The 26,549-nt window shown below is 38.8% G+C and overlaps 2 protein-coding genes across 3 annotated transcripts in view; both read right to left on the reverse strand.

The window, feature by feature from the left end:
* Positions 1-8,696, reverse strand: part of fbln1 (fibulin 1) — a 28,622-nt gene extending 19,926 nt beyond the window's left edge. Inside the window, exons 1-3 of one of the 2 annotated variants that reach the window (XM_041997037.1) lie at positions 8,444-8,695; positions 4,578-4,683; positions 2,816-2,945 (exon numbers count right to left, since the gene is read on the reverse strand). In XM_041997037.1, coding sequence (XP_041852971.1) covers positions 2,816-2,945; positions 4,578-4,683; positions 8,444-8,498 — 291 coding nt within the window. In that variant the 5' untranslated portion in view covers positions 8,499-8,695. Of the gene's footprint in view, positions 1-2,815; positions 2,946-4,577; positions 4,684-8,443 lie in introns of both variants that reach the window. The other variant, XM_041997038.1, reaches the window with a different exon arrangement.
* Positions 8,697-10,543: 1,847 nt separating this feature from the next.
* On the reverse strand, positions 10,544-22,240 carry LOC121648209 (E3 ubiquitin-protein ligase TRIM33-like). Its single transcript, XM_041998211.1, has 18 exons — positions 21,722-22,240; positions 21,473-21,591; positions 21,119-21,266; positions 20,849-20,981; positions 20,409-20,525; positions 20,125-20,239; positions 19,862-20,008; positions 19,578-19,692; positions 19,153-19,484; positions 17,102-17,239; positions 16,900-17,005; positions 16,726-16,783; positions 16,488-16,620; positions 13,987-14,312; positions 13,645-13,771; positions 12,062-12,136; positions 11,599-11,724; positions 10,544-11,491 (listed from the first exon to the last, which is right to left on the reverse strand). Exons 1-18 carry the CDS (start codon positions 21,993-21,995, stop codon positions 11,249-11,251), a joined length of 2,832 nt encoding a protein of 943 aa, XP_041854145.1. The 5' UTR covers positions 21,996-22,240; the 3' UTR covers positions 10,544-11,248.
* Positions 22,241-26,549: the final 4,309 nt, after the last annotated feature.

Here is a 26,549-nt window from a genome sequence, read left to right on the forward strand (position 1 = left end):
AGTACAATGATGGCTTGTACCTGAAATCTGACATTGTGTGGTGTATTTTTGAAGAGATTGCAAAGACTGTAAAACTGAAAACATGCCAGAGTGCAGCACTAATAGTTGTGTAACAGCTATGGGTATCTGCTGCTCTGTGGGATTGTTTATGTTTAGGCTAACTATGTACTTGAAAACCTTTTCAGAGCTTCAGGGGAAGTGTAAACCTCACATTGTTCATATCCTCGGAAATGAGCCCACAAATACAAAGCAAAGCTATCCAGAATGCTTAATAAAGTTCACTGAAGGGACGCTCACACACCGTTTACTTGCAGTTGCCTGTTTAAAAGAAAACAAAACTGACCTAATTTCCTTTTACAATATATAAAAATCACATGAAACAAATCTATTTATCCAGAGTGACCCCACATGGGTCAACTTACAACTGCCATATTAATTTTTTATTATCATAAACATCCATGGGCCATAAGTAGTCAGTAAATCATGATCCAAATGTCTTTGGGACACAAGCATCACAAATTAGCTAAGGCTACACACACTACAAATGCTATAATGTGCAGTGTTTGCTAATGCTAAACACATGTCTTTATATGAAGAAAAATAATACACTAACTGTCCTTTCGTTTGAGAAAAACAGATTTTTTTTTTACACAATAAACACATTTTCTGACTAAGAAACCATCTTTTGTTCATCATAAATATCTTTCTTATCAGCCTGCCTTCCACTTTATCTTGTAACAGACTTCAGTATTAGCAAGAATATACAGTTTGTAAATAAAACAAGGTAGTGAGGAAGTTTGCTGCTTGTAAAGAAAAAACAAACTTAACATTTTGAAAGCACTGATTAAAGAATGATGCCCAAATGAGTTTTTCCAACTTCGGACTACTGGGCACCAACAACAGTCTTCCAAAACATGTTAGGTAGCCATGGTTTCATTGGTAACAGGGAAGTTACTAAGGGAAGTGTCCTGCGAAGTTGGATTTGTCAGAGTCTACTAAGAGGAACACTGTTTGACTAAAGTGAATTAGACACTTTCCCATTAAAACTAGTGGGAAAATGTGTCCAGACTTTTGACTGGTATTGTACGTATGGAGACATTTTATGTCAGATACTTTCAGCTAATTGACAACTAGCTGCATTTGCAGAAGTAAAGTGCAACAAACAATTTACATTTATGACTAACGAAGACACAAGTACAACTTTTCTCTTGCCACATTCTACTACGATGCTGCAAAGAAGATGGTGTGTTTTCTAAAACTAAGCCACAGCATAATCAAAGGTGATAACACCTGTTTCCTCAGCATTTGGTCGTTCCCTTAAACACAAATAATTATATTGATTTGAGTTAATTATTCATTGGCAAAGGCTGTTTTCAGTGACAAATGCTAAAGTTTTAATGCACACCATTCCCCACTACTGAACTAAAATCAGGCAAAGTGATTAAGTGTGGAACATTAGCAGGCGAAGTGACTTGCTAACATAGCAGCGAATATTCTGCACCATTTGCTGCTTCTGAGCGAGCTGAGTAGCTAAGTGTGTGTTCTGGTGAGAACTGCTTCTTCTTTTTGCTGTTTGCTGTTTGTTTCCTTTTTAATTTACATATGTTCAGATACAGATGGTATTCAAGAAGCCTCACTTACTATTTTCAGTGTGTTGTAAAGAAACACCCCAATTTCCCCTGAGTATTTTTGGGTAAGCTGGAACCTATCCCTGCATTTTAGCAGGTGAAAGGCAGGGTACACCAGTCTGTCGCAGGGCCAACACAGATATGGACAAACAACCATTCACACACACACACTCACTCCTAGGGAGAATTTAGAATAACCAATTTACCTAACATGCATGTCGTTGGACGGTGGGAGAAAGCCAGAGAACCCGGAGAGAACCCACGCATACACAGGGAGAACATGCAAACTCAACACAGAAAGGCCACTTCCGACCTTCTTGCTGTGAGGCTGCGGTGCTAACCACCACGCCACCAAATTTAATTTAATTTAAAAAATTTAAAAAATGGAAATAAAATTATATTATATATTACATCCTATCTCTGCTAATAGCTCTTCCTAAAATCCTACATATTGACACTTTCAAGAGAGTTGGTCATGTCTGGTATCCTGTGAGATCAGGTTGTTTTGTCCTGATGTTTCAGAAGACTATCATCATCTGGGTAGTTTCTCGTACATCATAAAGAGTTTAAGAAGGGAACTGATTTAAAATACTTGGTCTATAATGTCATCAAGAAGGTTTTCTGTAATAGTGAAATTTTGCACACACAATCCTCACTTCAGTATCATTTTATCTCATTTAAATGAGTAAAACTCTCTTTTTCATCCATATGACCTCCAATTCTTTTCACTTTACCTGAGGCGCACTGAAATATGAACAATCGCTTTACAGTAGTTCAAGTAAAGACAAGTTTTCCAGCTGACATTTATCCTGAAATGAGAGTGCACCAACTTGCATTCCCCCATTTAATAAGCATTCATCTTCATGATGTGTTGAAAAGTAAAATGTTGTGGAAACAAAACGGGCACAGGGGTTTTGGCTGAGAGGAAATGAAAATGTTGAGCGGCTGAAAAGTGGTTGGCTGAGAGCCTGTGAAGGATTTGAGAGCCAGCATTGAATTTATAATCTATCTGACAGCAACAAGCTCCAATCCTCCAAGAAGTGGCATGCCTCATCTTGCACACAGCATATAGCCAAAAACACATAAAAGATGTAGACCATCGCCCTCATCAATCACTCTGATCTAAACTGGTTGATCAGTCGAGTGGTGCACTGCCCACCCATGTACATGTAGCAGTATGAACCCACCTTTGTAGTCTTGGTCTCACAGGTGCTGGTGAACAAAGAATCGCAGTCTCCTCGGTCTTTTGCTGTGTTGATACCAGTGGTGCACATATTATCTTCCAGCACTGCTGTGCAGCACTGTTCCTGCACTATCCTGTAAGCAAGACAAAATAAACACAAAATCTAGTCAATGCTTTTGCTCTCAGCTCTGTCCATAAACACCCTGAGGCAAAGCCCCTCTGCCTTCAAGTGTAGCCCATTAATATCAGCCCGAGGTAAGGCTGTTGGGGAGCTCATGTCATATCAAAATTGTGTGGATAAGTAGGTTGAATAAACCTTGAATGAGTTTACAGGATAACAATGGAAGTTTGCGCCATCACTGGCCTTATACTTACATGCTACAGGTTTTTTATTCTGTCACTTAAGAAACAAGTTTAACTAATATTCCATTACCAAGCTAAACATTTATCACTGTCATGTCCTCTCAGAGTAGGATTGTGGCTTATTCTTTAAATGACAGTAAGAATGATATCACTCAACCACTCCTTTATCATAACAAGCATGTTATGTTCTGTAAGAGTGGAGAACAGTCAGCCACAGCTGCCAGGAAATGCAGTTTGCTTGTAGTCAGCAAGTATTAGTAAGAAGACTTATTCAGGTACTTTTTAACATATCAGTGATGACATGTCATAATTCTGCAAAAATAAAGCTGCTTGTTGATACATGAAGTACTGCACCAAGCCTAAAATACAGCAGAATATTTTAATGGTCTGGACTGTTAAAGAAAAACCAAGACTAAACCCTCCAACCAAAATATAAATTGTTCAATGCTTCAGTTCAGATCAGATTTTACAGTTTTTGTCTAGACGTTGAGAAGTGAGTCTCTCTACCTAGTCTGTATCCATCTCTAACAGTAGTTTTATAAGGCAGAATGCATAAAATGCCACCCCCGCACCTCTCCTTTCTCCTTTCCAACAAACCTCTTTGTCAACTCTTACCAGAAATCTTTTTCCACATAAACCACAGCAGAACTCCAATTCACGTCAAGGCAGACGCCCCCTCTGCAGAACCTTTTAAGGATACACTCATGCTTCTTTTTTTCTTTCTCGAATCTTCCCCCTTTTCTTCCATACTTTTGGTGTCTGAAGCAATCGTTCAGATTTCCTGTTTTTGCCTCGCTCCAACCTCCCGCTATGTCACGTTTCACCTCCAAGGTATTTCCTGGGTTTGGTAACAGTGCCTCGTCCTAAACAATCCCCCCTCCACATATGTCCTTTTCCACCCCCAAAAATACTCTGCTCCCCCAACAAATCCCTGCCTTTTCCCTCTTTTCTCCTCACACTATAATTTAGACAAATTTGGGATTACTGGTGGTGGCTATGGCAAATGTGTTTGCCATCAGTGTTCACGAAAGCCAAGCTCTCTGGCTTAGGGGCCCTGAACCTGTGGCAGAACACCTACTAGGGTTACAAACAGACCTGTTATTATCACATCACTATTAGTGTTTCCTGCTCTCGCATGAATTGAATAATGTGTCCAGAGAATTATGGGTGTAAGGTAAAGTAATCTCATAATAAGAACCTACAGACATTTCCCCGTCATGCATGGTGCATGCAACCCCTGGGGACCAATACTGCAGCAGCTTCTGTAAAGCCAATAGTAGAAGACTGTGACAAAAATATTTTTTTAATGACTACCAAATCTGGAAAATCCCCAAGTGAGCCTTTAAAGCAGCCCCTTTTAAACCCTTTAGCTCTTCACTGAGAGAACACTTACACCTTCTTACCTGCATGTGGTTGATCCAGAAATTAGAGGAATGGATGCACAGTCTTTGTTATCATTTCCATGCTTCTGGCCATCTTTGCAACAGTCTATGGAAGCGTTATCTTCTCCTGTGAACATACACACACACACAAAAACAAAAAAACAACACAAGGTATGTTTTTTTTTCTGTTTCATGTCTAAAAATGGGAAAGTATAGAGCCAGAAGGACTTTCTTTAAAAATGTCCACAAGAGGACCTCACACTGAGTCTGTACTAAACACACCTGTCTGGTGTTTCACACACTTGCCTGGAGATATTTTGCCAATTGAAATGTTAATTGTTAGTTTTAATCTGCAGCTTTTAAACATAAGGAATCACTTTTTTCTTTTAATTGGGTTTTAATTATTGACTTTGTCTAACCCAGACAGTAGCCAGTCAACGTACTGGATTCCAGCATATTTTTTTTTTTTCTATTTTTCCTTTTTTTTTTTTTTTTTGGAGATGAGAGATTTTCTAAATCTTTTACAACCCTGAGGGAATTTCCCACCAAAAATCATGGATTATGAATATGTTGTTGCAGATACAAAAGAAGCCTTTTTTTCTTTCTTTTTCTTTTTCTTTTTTTTTAAACTGGAACATAACCAGTTCTGTGGTGATCTGGCTGTTTGTTCATGTGGATTAGAGAGTGTGGAATGTCTCAACTCTGTAAACAATCAGTGGTTGCATTCACATCAAGTACATTCACTTGTCCGTGGTTTGTAGGATCTGCAGTATGTGAAATAGCTTTTTGTTTTCTGTTTTGCCTGCGTCTCAAATCGAGATCAGGGTGCCAAACTGTTATAAAAGTCTCTTGGGAAAAAAAAAGAGGGGAAAACAAAGTCACTGTGATATACATTTTGTTGATCCAGGGTAAGAGAACACATACTGGTTGTAGATGCTGAGAAAATGCTCAGTTTTGGGGAACAATGATTGTGAAATCCTCTGAGCAAATCTTTTGTTTGAGACACAGCATCTGCTGTAAGAGGTCTGGGGGGAGTGAGCAAGTTTAGATAAGTCAGATTACATTGGGAGGACAAGTGTCTGGAATAGCAGTCCTCACAGAGTTGCTTCTTTTCTCCCAGAGGGGCTGGAGGAATTTTATAATAACCATTAAATCAAAACAGTCACAGCAGCAATACTGTCTGCACTGATAAACATTGTAGTAACACTGCATAAGTCTTGTGATTAGAGACACTTTGTCTTCCAGAGGTTTCCATAAAAACATGTCTGCGTCCCATAATTACCAACGGGCAAGACACAACATCAACTGACACTTAATCAGAGACACTTAAAGGCACGTATTGTTTCAAATTAGGTTATAGAAAAAAAGAAGCCTCCAATTACACCACTGACTACGGTTGCTACGTGTCTCAAGTATGGATAGATGATTTATTACTGGGCACATTAGCTGACTCACTGGAAGTCTGGCATCCTCTGGCCAAAAAAACAATAAAATGAGATGGCATTTTATTAGGATTTCACATAGGCCTACCAGGACAGCCCGCTTTAAGTTTCTCTGGCTTTGAGTATTGGTAGAATGCCAGCAGCACGCTCCACTGTACTCATCACAAAACCATTTGGCCAACAAATTAGTGGCAATATAGATATAAACTTGCACAGTTTTAAAGAGTTAATGACCAAAAGTCAAATATAGCAAGGTTTAAAAGCTTTATGTTAAACAAAACAAAAATAGATTACTGCCAAAACACACATTTTGTAATGAAACTTTAGTATCTAAGATGTACCACTCCAGATTCTACAACGTAATTAATAATCCTCCTTTCTCATCTGGAACCCATTTTTTTTAAAAAGCAGCATAAATGAATGAATGAATAAATGAATAAATAAATAAATAATGGGCTGAAGTACATTGAGAAAACATTCAGTATGCATTGTCATTGCTGAATTATTATATAAATGTATACAAATATAGTACTTTAATATATAGTGTGAATCTCAGGTGTATTAATGAGGGTTGTATACCACTTCTAGGTGGAATGCAGCCTTCATTAATATAAATACATTTGTCTTAGTCAAATAAGACTATTTTATTGTGCAGCTCTAGTTTCCATTGATTGGTTGAAGCTGATAGCAGCACATGCTACCTTGCTAGTGGTTGTAAGTCAGTAGAAGAAGTAGTGGCCCTGATTAGAAACAAACCTCAAGAAGGAAAAAAAGCAGCAACTGTGGTGGACATCCAAAACAGGAAAATGGGGAGAGGCCTTCTAGACTTTCTGAGGTATTAGTATCATATCTGGAAAGACGCCAGTCAGTCAGGTATGATTCTTGTTTCCTGGCTTAGAACAGAAACAGCAGGTGAGTCACATCACCTTAATCTTTGCTCGGTTGCATTTGCAAAAGTTTATATTCCCTCTAATTTATCCTTCTTTGGTGGACAACACCTTAGGCAAGTATCTAAAGATATATTCACATTAGTGTAAGTTTTTTCCATCTTTTTAGCCTTCCTTCTCTTTAACTTTTATCACATTTTATACATATGATTAAAAACTGCAGTAGAAGCTGGCTGCTACTCTGCATATCTAACTGAGACTACCAAGCAAACTGTTGTTTGCTTTTGTGTTTTATCAGAGGAAACAAACCAGGCACAGCTGCTCTCTGGCTCAGATACTGGCTGCCCTGGTTCCCAGTCTCTGTGAATCATCATCTGACTGGAGATGGCTCAATACCATTTTGGGTGAAGGTGCTGGTTGTGAGGACTGTAATGTTTTATCAGAGCAGCACATGGCTCGCCTGGGTCTACATGCTTCATGTAAATAAAGCCTAATGACCCCACTGATGGAGCTCCGCCCACACAGAGTAGTCGGCCTGGGCCAGACATCACAGCAGAAGACAGCATCTCTTTGCTTGTACTCGTGACTTTTATTTGGAAGTTTTTGTCATTCTTGGTAAGATAAATGGCTAGTTTTGTAGACCTAAATGTTATTTATTCACTCACCTTTTCAGACCACTGCTGGAAACTGAAATTTTGTGACACAAGCTCCTATTCAGAAGGCAGGCTAGAAAAGAGTGCCCCACATGTGGTAAGAAAACCACGTGCACCATCCTACAACTTGGTGGCCCTGCTGTGGGTCTTCAAGTACAAATCGTGCCTGTCTGTGTAGAATATCCCTATCTTGGAGAGACATTGGTCTTTCTTTCTGACATAACATCACAACATACCAGGACAGGTGACCTTTGACTTGCTGAGCTGAGAAAGCAGAGACAGCACAGGTAGTGAGGTCTCTTACTGAAACCACAGTTTCTTTGAAACTGCATTTTAACACCCTTCATGAGGTGTGACATCTCCTTTTACCACCTCATAGATCAAAGTGATCCAGGCATAAACAAAGGTGGGGGAACACTTTAGAGTTTGACAGCAAGCTTTATCTGTTACATAAATGTGTATCTGAATTTAATCAATAGAGTTAATAGGTGCATTAAAATATATTATATCATCACTCAGTGTAAGCTGTAGGGCACAGAAAATCAATGAATGAATAAAAAAATCACAATGAATCTAAAGGAGTGACTGTTAGATATTTGCATTCAGGTCATGAGATACAAGATGTATTTAACTCTACTTAATTTCCATACAGAGCTCCAACACTTTGAAGCACCCAGCTTAGAAATCTGCTTTATTCACATGCCCCAACTAGTTCTCCTCAAGCAAACCATCACTTCCTCGAGTCTCACTCTGTCATCTGTTTGATTCTAACCGTAAATATCTTAACAAATTCAAATGTAAGAAGTGGTCAAGCAATATTCATCCGTGTCCCCTCTTTTGCTTGGACTTGCTTGTCTTAATTAAAAGTCGTCACGTGTACAACTTCTCACACAAAGGTGACTTACCTTGACCAAGGAGAACTCCGAACAGGGCGCAGAGCAGCACTACGCACAGAGCCATTGAATGAGAGGAAATTCAACTACCAGCTGGACGGAGCGAAAAAAAAAGAAAGGAGTGCCTGTATGCGATTTTTTACTCCTCGGTTATGCTTGTCTCGGGGATACGTGAGGAAACGCAGCGCTCCTTTAAAAGGAAGGTCTGAGTCTGCGGGAAAGAAGTGGATGTGATGGAGAAGGGAGTCGCAGTTGCAGCGTGACTGGAGCGTCTAATTATGGCACCGTGAGGGGCGGGCTAGGGCCACAGACACCAACTTGTTTCATATCAGTACTTGTGGTTTTTGTTTTGTTTTCTTTTTTTTTTTTTTTACTTCAAACAGACTCCAAAAACTATTTTTAATCAAAATAATATTTAATTTTGGACTACCAGATGATTTTCTGGGTCATATTGACAGTGATGTAAAGATTTGTTTGTGTTTTGGAAAGTATAAGAGCGGAAGTTTTATATGTTAATTGTTATTCAGTTTATTCAATTTAAACATTTTATTCTTGCATCTTAAAGCCACCGTGCCCCGAAGTATGTGCACACACATGGAAATTGTCTCCCCATCAATGGCAGTGCTGTTTTTCTCTCTGTGACTAATAATTGTAGTGATTACTCAACATCTGGAGCTGATTTGGGGGAATTTAAAAAAATTTATTGTGGCTATGTCCAGAATGTAAGCCTTGAAACCTGATAAAGTTAAGGTTATATAAAGAATAGGAAATCAAAGTTTAAGCCTTTTTTTTTTTCTTGCAGCTCATCACTGTTCCCTAGCAATCCTCCCTGTATGTGCACAGCAGTATAACAGGTCCCTCCGGTCATTTGATTTAAGCCCATTTTACTCTATTTAGTCTATGAAAGATTCTGTAACAGTGCCATGATGCAGTCAGCCAAAGTGATCATGCACTGTGAGAAGGGTCTGGATATAAACAAGCCACACACACGTCTGCCAGACCTGGCAAGGAGTGAAGAAATAATTGCTAGACTGCATTATAAACATTTTGTACCTACTTGGGCTCTCTGCAAATTCAATCAGTCTACTGACTCTGGGCATTATGGTAGAGAGAGGTTAAATGATCCTCTAATCAAAGCCATATGTCTCAACCACCAGTCTAGCCAGTGTCAAGATACATCACTAAGGATTTGATATGATGGTACCACAGGCACATAGGAAAGCCCACAAGTATATGACAGTTATAAATGGATAACTGCACGGTGCCTCACTCACTCTTCAATTCAGTCTGTGCTTTCTGTTAATGATATACTCTGTTGACAGCCTTACAAGACCACTTTTTAATTGATTATATGTGCTTCATATGTTGCATATATAATTTTGTAATATAGTACCATTGATACTGTGATTGCACAGGATGCAAACATAAATCTTATGTTATTTAATCAATCAGCTGACTCTTTAGGTGTAGGGTTGAATTTTCTTTAAAAAACAGAGTCCGTTTTTTATTGGTGGTTTGAAAATTAACTAAAAGAAGTTGAACCTTATTGAGATGGTAAGGCATCAGTAAACATCATATCTGCCCCTTTTTATTTGTTTTCATTGTATCTGTGGTAACACTCAAGACTTCTTCTATTTTTTTTACTAAGCCTGTACTCACATTGCCACACTAAAGATCACAAATTAAACTTTCGCAAGAAAGAAAAGGTCTGTTCATTCCAGTCTCGCCAAAAGAAATTTAACAAGAACATTTCTTCACATGTGTAAAACAAAGCTGTTTCACAATCTGTGGCTGTAAGATGTCAGGTGGCTAAACTGGTACAGGCTGAATGTTTATTTGACATGATGGGAATCACCACCCAAAAACAGTAAAATGTTCATTCGCCAGTGACAACAGTTATGTTTTCATATAGATAGGTTCATTTTTTTTTTCCTTATTGGAAATGACAGCCATCTCCCAAAAGGTAATAAGACAATATACAAAACAATTCTCATAATTTTTATTTACATTTGAAGAAACGTGGCATGTCTAAAATTATTTATACCCTTCTCAGCTATCAATAGAAAAGCCTTGACTGCAGCAATCAAATGTGTCTTATAATTGCTGAGAAGCTTTTATTTTTTTTTGCGGGACTCCACTTATAATTTTCACCATTTATCTGTTGTGGTGAGCTTGCCAGGCTTGAGGCCTGCCTAACCATCTCTCACACTATTAACATGTGAGGACAACCTCTCATGCCTTCCACCTACCAGAAACAGCCTACTTTTCCTCCCCCTCTCAATAAAGTTTTATTCTTAACAAGAAACAGCAGCATGAAGTGACCTCCAGCTAATAGAAGGAGGAAATTGCAGTGGCTGCGAGGTCACATTCAAGCGGTGTTAATCTTGTTGTGTGTGTGCGTGTGTTGGGGGAGTTGTAGTTCAGTTCCTTTGAAGCTCAACAAGCTTGTCTTGCCACATCTGTGTCAGTCTGCAGAGTTGCTAACATGGCCAGATTGAGGGCTGCTCTAAACAAATGTAGAACCAATTTGAAGAAGAAAGTGAATTTCTCCAGCTGTCTCGTGAAGAAAGTGATAATAATTTTACACGTACTGTTGAATGAATAACTTTAATGTGTAAATCTAGAAACTCCATGAACTGATTTCATGCCATTTAGTCCAGAAAAAATAACACGGTGTCTAGTTTTATTGCTCTTTCAGCTGCAACACAGTTTAATCATTCAATTACATTTTTGGTGATTTCAATGTAGCCACTTATTATAAATGCTTTAACTTCTATTTTCTTTAGTTCATATGGTGCTGGCGGGAGCATTAGCCACCTAAATGTTTGGAAGGTTTGAACTGTTGTGCAACACCCTCTTCTCCTGTGGATGTGAACACGTGCGTTGGTGCTTCACAAGTTGGGACATACTGTCAAGAGGAGAGAGCTGAGAGTCATAATTAGCAACAGTTAGAGCCTCCAGTTTGATTTCTGGAAAAGACTGGTCAGGGAAGATGAGCTTCAGGTGCTCTTCAAAAAGTTCTCTAAGTTTCCACCATGTTGTGGAAGTTTCAATGTCGGCCTGGGATGGAAAGAAGATGAAGGGAAAGAGCACAGAGATTTATTAGCAACTTTTAAGAGCTGAACTATCCTGATGAAACTTTTTGTAAACAATTTTGTCTGCAGTACCTTAGTGGAGTCGGCACATTTACCAAAGATGAGCCTGATGTCTGAGACAAACTCTGCAGGGCTTTGATAGCACCGTCTCTGCTCAGCCTCCAGACGTTGTTTCACAAAGGAAAGATTCATTGGTCCCTTTAAAGTCAGCAGGTCATTAACACATACATAGATAATAAAACAATAATGTCATGTCAGAAATAAGTGGGTATATATTTTAACCATGTGTGAGGATTTATAATACAATTGAAATAATTCTAAGTCAAAATCAGACAATGAAGCTGGAATTCCAAATATGTTCTTTGTGCAAAAAGAGTTAATTGTATATTTACAATAACTTATTGAAGTTCCTGATTCATGTCTTTACTGATAAATACTGCATATTACATACAATTAAAGTTACAATTATAGTAACTCCATCTGACAGTAATCCCATGAACCTTTCAACTTTAGCCAGTCATGCTTCCAAACTCACCAATGGGGATACGGGTTCTTGAAAGTCTGAACTCAGCTCACTGCAAAACAAGTGCAGCAGCAGCCTCTCACACTTCTGCAGTGGTAGAAGAGAAAATAAATCTGACTTAATGTCTGTCATTAAGTAACTGACATTAAATACTTTTCCAATCTGATAAAGTAAAATCACGCATTTAAGTTCCGCTGATTTTCTGAAGAAAACAGCAAAAGCACATTATAGTGCAGAAATCTGTGACTGTCTCCTGAACTTTTAATAAATTACTATCATATTTATGGAAGACCTTCCACAAAATCTTTTTACATATCACATCTTCATTAAAAGGTGGCTGCAATGTGTTTGAAGTGTCTAGTTGTAGACGTCCAGAAGGGTTCATTTCAGCCATTACTTTTTTTTTTTGTTTTGTTTTTTGCAGTAGGAGAACCTTTTTTTTTTTTTACCCTGGAGAGCATGCTTCCTGCTTAGAAAAGCTGGCTGTCCTAATTGTTTTATTTTTTTTATTATTGTTATTTTAGTGTTCAAATTCTGATTTAAAAAATATGGGCGAAGTAAGTGTAAAGCAAGCCAGTGACCTGGATTATTGACTGAGTGTCCAGTGTAGTGTTAACTGACCCTTAAGTGGAAAACATAACAACAACACACACAGAAACTATTTTAGCAACCCAACAAAACAGAAAACATGACACGCCTCTTAACAGAACTATATTGCCAAAAACGGCTACAAACAAATAAATAACTTTATCAAAATTACCAAATTTGTGCTATTTTACAAAATATTTTTCAGCAAATACAACAAAACAAGAGGTTTTACACAGCACGTTCAGCACAGCTAGACTTTCCTTCTGTTGGATGCCTTCTGACATTTAAATGTTGTTTCAGTCTAAATGTCTTTGGATTTAATTCAATGAAATGTCCAAAGTATAAAAAAACAGAACTCAAATCAGATATGACATATCACAACAAATAAAGACAACACAATGAAATTTCAAAAAACACTTTAAAATACACTTTTAAGTCACAAACTACAACAACAAAACACAGTAACCATCATGCTTTTCCCTTCATGGCCACAACAGAGAGTGAGAGGTGTTTTCATTGACCAGCTTCAGTGTATAGTCTACGTGTTATCTAATTCTTCATCTTGTGATTCATTTTAAAGAAGGAAACAGATCTGTACTGCAGGCAGATGAGTCAGGCACACACACACTGTGTCTATGAAGCAAAGCTGCTCTGAGCCGTGCAGAATGAAAGTCTGAACTTTTCTCTTTTACTTTGCTTCTCCCAACTTTTTGTTTCTGAGTGTGTTGCTGGAAACACATTCTAGACCTGGACAGATAAAACACTAAAAATCATTTCTTTGGATTTAAAGAACAAATTAAACAAACAAACAAATTAGACTTTCTGTTGCCTTTCAGTAATCGCCCCAGCTTTTGCAATTCAATTACATAAAGTGACATTAGTGTTTCACAAGCTAATTGGAAAAGTGTAAAATGACTTTGTAGTAATGTAAATAAAAATAAACATTCTTCTTTTTACAATTTCTGTGGTTCTGTTAAGGCTTCCATATCATAAAAAAGGGTACCAACTCGTCTTTCCATCAGGGTTAACCCTCCTTCAAAATCTGTCTCCTTCTTTTCTGTCTGGGTTTCAGGTTTGTAGTACTCCATCTCAGACATTAGCAGGTCACGGCAAAATGAGCAAAACCATTTCCCACTGAAAAGACACAACAAGAAGATAGACAGTAAGCAAAAACAAACTGTATATCACACATGCAAAATGTGCAAATAACTTAGAAACAGCTTCAATGTCTTTCCACAGTGCACCACAAGTAATTTATCATGGTATAAACATGAAAAACACAAAAACAAATCATGAGTGCTGGCATTTTCATCTGAGACCAGCAATAAATAAATCTTGACAGAGCTTGCCTGGGAGATTTGAGGAGCGTTGGAACATGGCACGTAAGATGAAAAACTTTCGAGCACTTGTGGCAGCACAACAACTCTCCACCAGTCTGACACACAGCACATGAAGCTTCTTCCAACCCAGCTTGTGTTTGATCAACGGGCTGCTGTTTTAGGTCTAGAGGGATACGATCCAGAGCTCTGGTTTTACACTGGTCCAACCGAGAAGGCCTGTGAGGTTTGTCATCTGTGCTTTGAAAAGGACTCGAGACCTTGTTCCCTTCACTTTGAGAACTGATTGGTTGGTCGTCTGTGCTGTCAGGGAGGCTAGCTCTTTGACTGGCATATGCCTGAAATCCAAGAGCAGAGTAAAAGATCTATGAATGCTGTAACTAATAGAAAAGAATTTACCAAATCACTGTGATGACTCTGTGTTATACAGAGACATTGGATTGGTTGGTAGACTGGTAAATAGTACGATGACATATTGAGATCATAATCATAATTAATTTTCTTGCGCCTTCATGTCTTCATGTATATTTTCATCCATCATCCACAAAGATCTCCAGGTTTTTGATGTTGACAGCGTATAACATTAACGTCCTTCTGCTCTTTTAAATCCACAGGTGCTTAATAGCCATATTTATTCTATCAGGTATACCTGATAGAGCTTAGTTTTATGAGGAGAGAAGAATTTTCAGTTTGATTCTGGATGTAACCAGGAGAATATGATCACTCCTGCTAATTCTCAACACTCTGCTGGATCTCAGTGCTGCATTTGACACTGTAGATCACAAAAGCCAGTTGCACAGGTTGGAAAACTGGGTTGAACTTTCTGGAGAGGTACTTAATTGGTTCATGTCCTATTTAGAAGGCCGGAGTTATTTTGTTACAATCGGCAGCTATGAATCTGGGGTCATGACTTGAGGTGTCCCCCAGGGGTCAGTCTTTGGACCTCTTCTGTTCAATTTGTATGCTCCATTTGAGTCAAATATTACAGACCTTTAACATTAATTATCACAGCTATGCAGATGACACACGTGTCATCTGGTTTGTCTTTGTCACCAGACGACTGCAGCCCAATAGACTTGTCTGGAGCAAATAATAATAACCTGGATGAGAAAGAATTTTTAGCAATTAAATCAACACATAACTGAGAGCCTTCTCTTTGGTAGCAAAGAGAAGAGGGTCGGCATTGGTAAAAACCTGGAGACTCTTAAAATAACCGACCAAGTTTGTAACCTTGGAGTGTTGATAGATTCAGATCTGACTTTCAGCAGCCACATCAAAATATCACAAAGACAGCTTTTTACCAACTCAGAAGCATCAACAGAATGAAAAGTTTAGTCTCCCAGAAAGACCAGGAAAAACTAATCCAGGCATTCATCTCCAGTAGACTGGATTACTGTAATGGTCTTTTAACAGGACTTCCTAAAAACAACATTAAACATCTGCAGCTCATCCAGAACTCTGCCGCTTGAGTTTTAACCAGGACTAAGAGATCTGAACACATCACACCAGTTTTGAAATCTTTACACTGGCTTCCAGTTAGTCACAGAATAGATTTTAAAACCCCTCTGATCATTTACAAATCCCAGAACGGTTTAGGCCCAGAATACATCTGTGATAGGTTCAGAGAATATAAACCTAGCAGAGCTCTTAGATCCAAAGACTCTGGTCAACTAGTCCAGACCAGAAGTCCAGACATGGAGAAGCAGCATTTAGCTGTTATGCTACAAACAAGTTGAAAAAACTGCCAGTAGACATTAAACTTTCACCAAATGTAGACATTTTTAAATCCAGGTTAAAAACATTTATTTTCTCATGCCCCTATGCATTAAATCTGCACAGTAACTTTTAACTCATCTTGCTTTTAAAAAAAAATTATTTAACTGATGCTTTTATTACAATTGTATTGTAATTTATGTGATTTGTTGCTGCTTTTTACTACTTTTTAATGCTTTATTTGCACCACTTGTAATGCTTTTGTTTTATGCGAAGCACTTGGAATTCTCTTGTACATGAAATGAAATGTGCTATACAAATAAATTTGCCAGTGCTTTGCCTTACCTAGCTAAATTAATAACCAAAAAAGCCTCAAAAAAGCCAAGGAAGTGACAGTGGAATTGCTATTAGACTTGGCACAAACTGGTTCACCCAACACGACTGAAAAGATACAAGGTCTGAATTTTGGCTTGTCTTCACCAAACTACTGATGTTGTCCTCTTTTAACAACGTCTTGACTACACTGGCTGTTAGTTTTCCAATGCCCTGTTGGATCACTGCCCAACACTCAATTTTTCTGCAGGCTGTGAGACATTTTCTTACAAAAATCACTGATAACTGAGATCTAATATAATCAGTGTCTCAGTTTTTCAGCAGATAGCCAGGTCATACACAGGCAGAAGAAATTTAAGTCAAAAGATGTAATATAAATCAAAATTAGGCATCTCTGAATTATTTTGATATTAATTGTATTTATGGAATGCTCATTGGACTGAAATGATAATTTACTGTCTCCTTACATAGCTACTGTCATCATCTATCTCTTCTTTAATGACAATGACAGGCCCTGGAGATGACCTTCGTCTCTTCTTGACAGCAGAGCCTTCCATTTCACTCGGATTATGTGTTTTTGGAGGCTTCCAAGAGGCAGTGCTGGAGAACAAAACAAAGGCCAATTACAGCAAATTTTACTGAAGAAGAAGGGAAAATCTTTTATGTGGTGTGTGTATGGCTATATGCTCAACTTTGTTCCCCTACCCTGGTTTTTCTTCCTGGGATACAACAGCATACCCTGGTGAAGTCTGTTGTCCTTGCACTTGAAAAAAAATTTATTCAGTTTGTGCATTATTTTATAAAGAACACAGAAATACATAAATTCAATATTTTGCAAAAAAATATACAGAAGTGTAACAAAATTAGTCAAAAACATACCATTTCTGATTGGCAGAGGAGATTGAAGGCAAATAGGATAGTTTGGTTTCCCCATGTGGACTGGCTCAGCTGAATTTCTTATCTTGTTCACATATGCGGGCCTAGTCTAAATACAGCATATAATTTACTGAATAGCACATATTATGCAGTGATGACTGTCTTTAGGTACAAAGTCTTGAGGTATGATAACAGAGTTGCTTACTGTCTGCTCTGACTGAGGTAAACTAACACCACCACTGATGGAGAGTGGTGTTTCATGCATGTCCACAGATATAGAGGAAAATACATCCAAAGATTTAGTTTGGCAGCTGGGGATGCTTCCTGTCCCCCTCAGAAGAATCTACAAGGAACAATGAAACATAGAAAGGATGAGGACATACTTAAGTCTCTCTAATATGATCTATTTGTTCATATTATATTTGGATCCAGAGATGAAAATGTGACCTTTTAATTTCAACATTGCTGACTTTGAAAATTATTCAACCTAAAATGCGCAGCTAAGACATGCTTAATATGCACGTTCTGGTTTGTTCTGCCCAGACGCCCGAGTCTGGTTTTTTATTATCATTAATCTTAAAGACTGTTTCAAGTGAAAATTCAATTCAAATCAAATCTATTTTTATTAATAAAATGAACTTTTATAAATAAAATTAACTTAGCTGTAACTGTAACTTAGTTGTAAGTGTAGCTTACCAGTAGCGCTAGCTTAGCTGTAACAGCGGCTTAGCTGTGAGTGTAGCCTAGCTGTAGTTCTAGCTTAGCTGTAACCATAGCTTAGCTGTAGCTTTAGCTTAGCTGTAACAGTAGCTTAGCTGTGAGTGTAGCCTAGCTGTAGTTCTAGCTTAGCTGTAACCATAGCTTAGCTGTAGCTCTAGCTTAGCTGTAACAGCGGCTTAGCTGTGAGTGTAGCCTAGCTGTAGTTCTAGCTTAGCTGTAACCATAGCTTAGCTGTAGCTCTAGCTTAGCTGTAACAGTAGCTTAGCTGTGAGTGTAACCTAGCTGTAGTTCTAGCTTAGCTGTAACCATAGCTTAGCTGTAGCTCTAGCTTAGCTCTAACAGTAGCTTAGCTGTAGCTCTAGCTTAGCTCTAACAGTAGCTTAGCTGTAGCTCTAGCTTAGCTATAACTGTTCAAATGTTTTTCTCAGATGCAGGTACAAATGCTAAAGAAAGCTGATTAAATATTTTGTTAGTATAGGCTCATTTTCCACTACAGACGAACCAGTGCCAGTCCGGTGCTGGTGCTAAAGCCAGTGCTTAGCTGGTGCTTCCAAAGAACCTGGTTTTCCACCAGTCAGAGCCAAGTCGGTGCTGCATCATTACTTCATCTAAAATAGTATATAGTGTTACTGGGGGCTACAGTGTATACAGAACCAGTCAAGAAACTACTACTACATTTCAGGGGAAAAGTCTTAAAGGGCTTAAAGGGACTTTAGGGACGACATAACACTGTAATGTCCAGACTGTTGGAACACAGTCTCTGATGAACACAACATTCTCAGATTTTTAGGCCAATTTATTGTTTTTGACTGGACCTCAGATGTTAGCCCCCGACAGCAGGACTTAAAGTGAGCTGTTAGATGTTTGCAGACAATAACATCTAACAGTCTCTTTTCTTTGTGTCCATGTATATTGTTGCTGCAGTGTCACAGTGTAAATTTGTATGTTCAGCAAATGTGTTTCTGTAAAATAAAAAATAAAAATAGCTGTTATGCTTTAAGAAAGACTCATAGTTACCCATATGTTAACAAGGTTTGCAATAAAAACCTGCTAAGAAGTGGTCTATTCATCTACTGAGCTCTTGCAGCTGTAACATCTAGTTTTACATCGGTATGTTGCAACTTATGTTTGGACTCCACACACCAGTATTTTCCTGTGAGTGATCCCTTTCTTGTGTGAGAACCAAAACAGACAGAGAACTAGACTAAACATGTTAATTGACAAGATATTATCACACCTTACAAAGTGAATTTTCAGTCCTCTGTTATACGCTGGCTGAAGCCGCACACAGATTTAACTAATTTACTTTATGATTTAGAGTCATGAGCTCATCCAAGACTAAAATCCGTCATGACAGGGAAAGACACAAATTGCCCTGGATGTGAAGGCTGTCAGCTCTATTTAGGACAATGCCATCTGCTGTCAGTGCTTGTTAGGAGGACTTTTCAAACAGACACAAACACACATGCACAAATGAAAACACATGTTAATCTGGGGAGAAAATCCAGGATTCCGTAAACTGCTAGTTGTGCTTACATGGCTGGATGGAGGCAACATAGACCCACGTCCAGGCTGGGGAGGCGTGCTGTGAGAGGTAGAGACTCCTCGCAGCAGCCCTGGCACCGTTGGCTGTAGTCGGACGCACTGGTACCATGTCCAAGATGGAGGCAGCAGCTGGGGCTGCCAGTCGGCCTGTGGGTTCAGCTTGTCTACCTGCATCTGTAGCTGAGCCAGAGTGCTATGGGAGGCTCCCAGGGAAAAACTGTGGGTTGATCTTGAGGGGCCATGTCCAAGGCGAGTGGACTGGTGAGGGATACCCTGACAACCAACAAACTGGTGGCCTGGTACACTCTCTACCACTAAGGAGCCTGAGAGACAACATGAACATAACAAGAAGTGATTATAAATACACTATATTGGTATACATGAAGATGATGAAGTCAGAAATACCGAAGTCTTACCCAGATCAACATTTGAAGCCCAGTACGAAGCTTGACTCTGGAAGTGCACAGTGCTTCGTGGTACAAATATGACGCTACATTTTGCCTGCAGGAGGTTTTCAATCTGAAACAGAATCTGCAACAGATGGGACATTATTAATAATTTTCACTAAAACTAGTGAATTATTAAAGGCATATGCTCCTGATACATCATGTTAAAGACAGACCAGTTTAGAGTTTCCGAATAGGAAAAAGAGACTGCGATGAGATACTGGTGAGTAGATAAATTATCAGACTGGCCTCACCAGACGTTTACAATATAAAAGGGCCATGCCCCCATTCCTGGCTGTGGCCCATTTGGTGAAGCTGATGACATGATCCAAGTGTCTGGATAGATAGCCAATGTCTTCCTGCTGTTTTCGCAAGACTCTCTCATGGTCCTTTGTTACAGCCTAGAAAACATGAGGTGAACAATGAAGCCTCTGCACAGACACTCAACTGGAAACAACACTACAATACAGCACAGGTTCAACTAAAATGTAGCTCTGCTTTTTAGCTTTTGTCATACCTCAAGCTGATTAACTAGCATCTTGCCCTTCTTATTTATCTCAATAATCAAACTGCTGATAGCCGTCTTTATTTCATTGTGAACAGTTGTGCGGTTCTTGTCAACCAGAAGAAGTCTGAAAAACATACAAAAACAACCAAAACTGAATGTTGCACAAGCTTTTTAACTATCAAACAGGGCATATTTATCAAACATATTTATTCTACAATTACTTTTGACTTGAACGTATATAGAAGTGACGTAAATTCAAATTCTGCATATTTCTGAAATGGTGAGATACATACCCAGTATTTATGGAATTTGACACCTCTTCAATATGTTTCTTTTTCTCATGCAGCTGTTGGGTCATAGTTTCCATGTGCTGCTTGTGGTTTTTGTAAGCATCGTCAAGGAACTGGTAGCTAAGAAAGAAAAAAAAATTAAACACAAGTTAAAAAACAAATAAATTCCATGCTTTTTCTTTAATTAACCTCTTTCCCACCTTGACTTATATAGTAATAAGGAGCAGTTCTTTGCTCAAGTTACATATAGATTTACAACACAAAATAATACTTTTTCATCAATAATACATTAAGTTAATCCCTGCATAAATTTTCTGTATAAATCGTGACTCAAGTCAAACTGAATAACATCCTGTCTCCTTTAGATATTTCAAACAAAGCAGTAAATTACACGGAGGTGTAGAAAACATTTAACTACACTGTGGTGTACAATTTGAAAGTACCTGTGGTCTTTGTGTTTGATGAGCTGGCAGTCACGGCAGGTAAGTAAGTCACAGGTCTCACAGAAAAGTTTCACTGGCTCCTGTTTGTGGATTTCACAGAACATTGGCTTCTTAGTGGACACACCATGGACATCTAGAAAGCAAAAAAATCTTATGATTTCGGTTTTATTACTCAGTCGTTTTGCACAATAGGCAGCAGACTATGAAGAATATGAAAGTAGAATAAGAAGATATTCCATATTTTAAAAAAATGTGATGGCAAAAAACAACCTTGAGAGTCGTTGGTCCTCTGTTTTATCATGTGGTCTTTGGTGAATTTGACTCTTTGGTGGGCATCCACACATGTGGCACACAGGTACTCAACACAGTCAACACAAAACCCGGCAGCTTCAGTGTTGTCGTCACAGGTCATGCAGCGCTATAGGTCAAGAAAACATGAACCAGAAGCTCAGGCATATTTGGTCAAACTGATACATATGAGATGAAACTGTCAACTGACAGATGCTGATACTGTTCAGAATTATTTACATCCTAACCCCTCAGGGCAAAATTTCTTTCACATCTTGCAGCTATCTCCTTGGAAACTAGAAGCAAGACTGCCCCCGCATGGCCCTAGCCACCAACCTGAACTGTCTTTTCCACTGTGCTGCTGGGAGCCTCAGCTGAGTCCTTCACAAAGACATTATCCATTACATCTACTGCCATACACTCCTGCCTGCACACCGGACAGCAGAGCACATTTACTGAAATCAACAGAAAAACAGATGTCAGTCAAAATGAAGAAGACTTTGATTTGTGACTAGTTAGTCAATGTGATGATAATAACAAGAAATAGTAAGTATATATCATTTATGTTTGTAAACAGTGACTCACGTGGTTTGTTTGCGCTGTCACCCTCCTGATTTGGCGGCTCTGTCGTGGCCAAATTTCTTGATGGTGAGGGCAAACACTTTTTGCAAAAAGAATGCAGACATGGCAGAAGTTTCGGCTCTCGTGTGTGAAAGTTAAGATGGCATACGGGGCATGTGTCCAGGTAAGCCTGGACGGGTGCACCTGACTTCTCCTCTTGCATGCTCTCAGCTTCGTTCTCGACAACGATCACAGAAACATCCCCCGATTCCTGCTGGTTTTCCGCGAAAACATCCATTCTCTATGGCTCGGAAAATCAACACAAAATGAGCTCGTACAGATTAAACAGACCTGGCGAAGAGCGCATTATATCCCACCCGCATCGTTCTCCTCATTAGTGAACATTTTATTTTCTGTTGTCTTTCCGTATAACGACAATTTTCCCGCTGTTATGCAAACCTTGATCGTGAAAGATAAACGCCACCTCCTCTGTGCTGCAGATGATGCTTTCAAACTGAACCGCCTGCCCTTGTTGCAGCACGAGATGGGGTGGGGTCCAAACATTTCGTCTTGTGATGAAAAAGACTGGCAGGATAAATTCCATTTGACAAGAACTCTTAAACTGTAAGCGTCACTGATGTTATTTTTGGTTGCAAAATTACGGGAGCCATTATTATTAATAAGGAATTGTAATTGTTAGGGTTAGGGTACTCTTTTTAGGCGGCCACTGGGACTTAAAACGTTGGGGTCTGCACTTTTCTTTAGTATCACCTAACCTCCATGAAATTCTGTTATTGTAATCCTGCAAAAACAAATAAATCAAATGTAAATCCAGTGTGTAAAAGTGCCACCTTCTTATTTCTTGCTGCACTCTTGTTTGAAAGTAGAATAGACATGCTGCGCTCATGTGATTATGGAGCTAAATTCGTGTATTTAATAGAGGGAGGAGTTTATGGGTTTTTTTTTTTGTTTGCTTTTTTTGGTTTTTTTGTGGTTCTTTTGAGAGCAGACTTCCTCATTTCAACCCCCACAAAATGTACTGCTTTCTCTCAAATCAGCTTGCACATTGCTGCTTGCATGCAAATTTGGAGTTATTTAATTTAAAATTTGGCTCCCTTTTTTAAATGAAATTAAGTGCACTTGAGGTTGAGCTCTTTTCCTCACACTTACACAGTGCTCTTACTAGACTCATATTGTTGGATTTTTCTCACATGCTCCTGGTTTGTTGTGAAAGGGATCTATTAAAAGGAGTATTTCAGGTCAATTGTACTTTACCATGAACCAGCTTAAAGCAATTTTACACACATTAACAACCTTTAAAGTCTGTGCCTCTGACCAGAGGTGCTATAGATAGAATATAGATTTAATATGATAACTAAAGAAAGAATTTTGAACACTCTGTGTTTTTCTCTTTCGACTGCAGTTCTGATTTGAAACGCTAGGTGTCAATGCTACTTATTTTGCCTTTAAACAATGTTATTTCAGCATATAAACAACTGCATCAGGATGTCACACAAGAATAGGCCATGTTACTAATGGATAACCAAATCATGACAGTAAATGCCCTTAAAATGATTCATAGGATTCATAGTTAGAGAAGTATTTATTATTTAAAATTTTAATTATTTAACCATTATGTCTTAAAAGACAAAATATGTGAATGGGTAATTAAAAACAGCAGCTTTATTATCACCTGGTTACTGTCCATATCTGTTTATAACAGACACTGTGTGGACCCATAGCACCAATACAGTAATAACAGTCTGTAGCAAATTCAGTTGATTTTAAATAAATGACTTTATTAAATTACGTTTTTTACAAGATAGTATGGATATAAAAATGTTTTGTTTAGTAGGAAAAAACTGCCTCCCACCAGAACCCATTCAAACTGACTGACAGCACTGAGCTGTCTGGAATTTTTAAGGGCTAAGTCGGTGAGTTTAAAGAGTTTTGTAACTCTCTATCAAGTGGCATTGATCTTCACTACTTACCACTGCCTTCATATATGATTTGTTCCTTCTGTTTTTCATCTTTCTTTTCTCACAGGCAGGCAGATAATTTCTCTTCATTTTGATAAACCTGCTTTCACCTATTCAATTACAAAAAGCACTGTCACTTGCTGCAAGCAAAAGAGGTGGGGCCCATTTAGGGAGTCCTGCTACAGCCGACCACTGTCACTTGCTGCAAGCAAAAGAGGTGGGGCCCATTTAGGGAGTCCTGCTACAGCCAACCACTGTCATTGCAAAGTCTCTACACTGCCAACTGCATAGTTGCTCAGTCCTTCTGGCTGAGAGCCGAATCATTTTTATGGTGCATACTGGCAAGCGGCATCTCTGCTTCTGACTTTTTTTGATGGCACACGCACACAGGTTTCATTATGCCCTGCAGCATCAGAGGGCTTAGAAACTGTTGTATACAGTTTTGTTTTTCAGCCCAGATCTTCACGTGATCGCTGCATTTTGCTTTATAGGCACCGCATCACATGCCAGCAACTACTAACACACTGGCCATTTCGAACATGCACCATGGCTGATTCATCAAAAGCCCCATTTCCACCAACATGTGGGGGTCTGGGTGGGTCAGGATACATTTTTTTGTGTTTACAGATGCAAAGACTGTGAAGGGTATCTTAATATCCAACCCAACCCATTCTACTTTGTTGGGATCCTTTCGCTGGGGTACCAATCTAACAGACCCGACCCGAAAGGGTGGACCTTGACACAAGGCAATCCATTAATTGGTTGAGAAAAAAAAGTGTGACCTGGCACACAAACAAAGCCGGAAAGCCTTGTTTAAAGAAACATGTTTTCTTTTTGTTGATTAAATCTCTGTTTAAAACAGCATTACGAAGCACTGCCAAAATGCCAAACCGCACCTATCAAGTAGGTTACAGCTGGGTGTGACAACACAGCGAGATTACAGTTTGCAAACCATATCCGTACCCTAAATGTCCTGTCCCGACCTGCACCCGTTAGTCGAAATGAGGCAAAAGAAAACCCAAGATGACATTGCAGTGAAAAGAAGAAAAAGTGACAGAACAAGAGATAAAACAAGAATCAACATTGGCTTTTAGTCACAGAAGAGAGCTTCTTGAATTGACACAATTAAAATCCATCTGGGTATGGAACTGAAAATCAAACTAAAAGGCTTAGAAGCATGAGTATATAAGAAGAACCCCTAAGAGATCAGGTCAGTCAACAGGTCATTTGTCACGGACACTGACCCATTCTGCAAGCATTTTAACAATTACTCCGTCACTGGTCTAGGAGCGTTCAGAACTTGGCACGGACCACATAAGATAAACCCAGCAGTCAGTCACCAGAGGAAGAGGGACAACATACAGGATGGTATTAGCAGAACTTTATTGTTCATAATGACAATGATTACAAATAGATGAGACCTACAGTCTCTAGTGTTCCAGTACCACACACCACAGGTCTCCCTGTCCGACTGTCATTCCAAGGACTCCGGACTGGTTCATCTGATCCCATCTACAGGAGTAGATGGTCAGCCCTCAGCCTGTCTACTGGTCTGTTACACATTTTTATAATTAAATAAAGAAAAAAAGATAAAGAAAAAAGAAAAACTAAAATGAAAGTCCACACTGGAGTTGTGAAGTAGGACTATATTTTGTCCCCACAACTACCATTTATTCACTTACTGCCAGTACCTCCACCACTTGACACTTGGTTGGCGTTCATGATCTCAACAGCCAAACACACCTAACTCGACCCTCACAGCATAACAGACAAAACCTATCCCGATGGTACCATTTCACAAATAATTATGTTTGTTAGCCTTTGTATTGCTCTTTGGCTTAATATATGCAAACTGCGTTCACCAGACTACAAGGTCAGTCATAACAAGTGTTACAGAGTCCTGGATCCATATTTGAAATATTTAATTTGTAAAGAGAAGATCAGTCAAGTGTTTCAATGAGAGTCTACAGTCATCTGTAAAATATTGTGGAGACTGTCATGATTTGGTGGCTGCATTTTTAGCCTTCAGTGTTGGAGACACTGAAGGAATTCATTAATTCATTTGCTATGTCTACTATTCTATTCTATTCTATTCTATTCTATTCTACAGTCATTTAGCAGACCCTTTTATCCAAAGCGACTTACATTTGAGAGTAAGAACAACACAAGCAAGAATTCAAACATCATAATTAAGTGGTAGTCAGGCTGCCCTTTACATTAAGGATAGCATTGGCAAAACTTTATTTTTCATAACCGCAATGATCCTAAATAGATGATAAATGCAGTAAAAGGATACCCATGCAATAAAAATTCAAATGGAACTTTATCATTTATGAGCTGGGGCCTCCTCAGAACTATAGCAGGAGCAGTGTGGGATAATTTTGATGGAGAACAGACAGAGATGTCAAAAGTATTCACATTCATTACTCAGGTAGAAGTATACGTACAAGGGTTTAAAAAGACTTCTGTAAAAGCTGAAGTATCAACTCCAGCTTTTTACTCAAGTAAAAGGTAAAAGTACTGGGTTCAAAACAACTTTAAGTATGGAAGCTTTGCGCTAGAATGTGTTGAACAGCTGTCTATTATAAGAACAAGAATATGGAGCATGATATAGAACTATTTTGCAAAGCTGGAAGCAATTTGTATTCCCCACTAGCTCTGCTCAGATGTAAATACACAATGTGTATTACCTAGTTGCAGAATGTGCTGTTAATGTTCAGAAAGTTTTTCAACTTTGACAGGTTCAACTGTTCAGGCTCAGTTAGAGGCCACTCACTTAAGTGTTTGCAAGATAAGGCGTCATCAAGTGTGGAAAAGGCTGCCTAAAGGACTGACATTCTGGCCCTTTAAGGGGCGGAGCCTAGACTACTCAT

The sequence above is a fragment of the Melanotaenia boesemani genome, chromosome 10 (genome assembly GCF_017639745.1).
Source record: "Melanotaenia boesemani isolate fMelBoe1 chromosome 10, fMelBoe1.pri, whole genome shotgun sequence".
Classification (NCBI taxonomy): Eukaryota; Metazoa; Chordata; class Actinopteri; order Atheriniformes; family Melanotaeniidae; genus Melanotaenia; species Melanotaenia boesemani.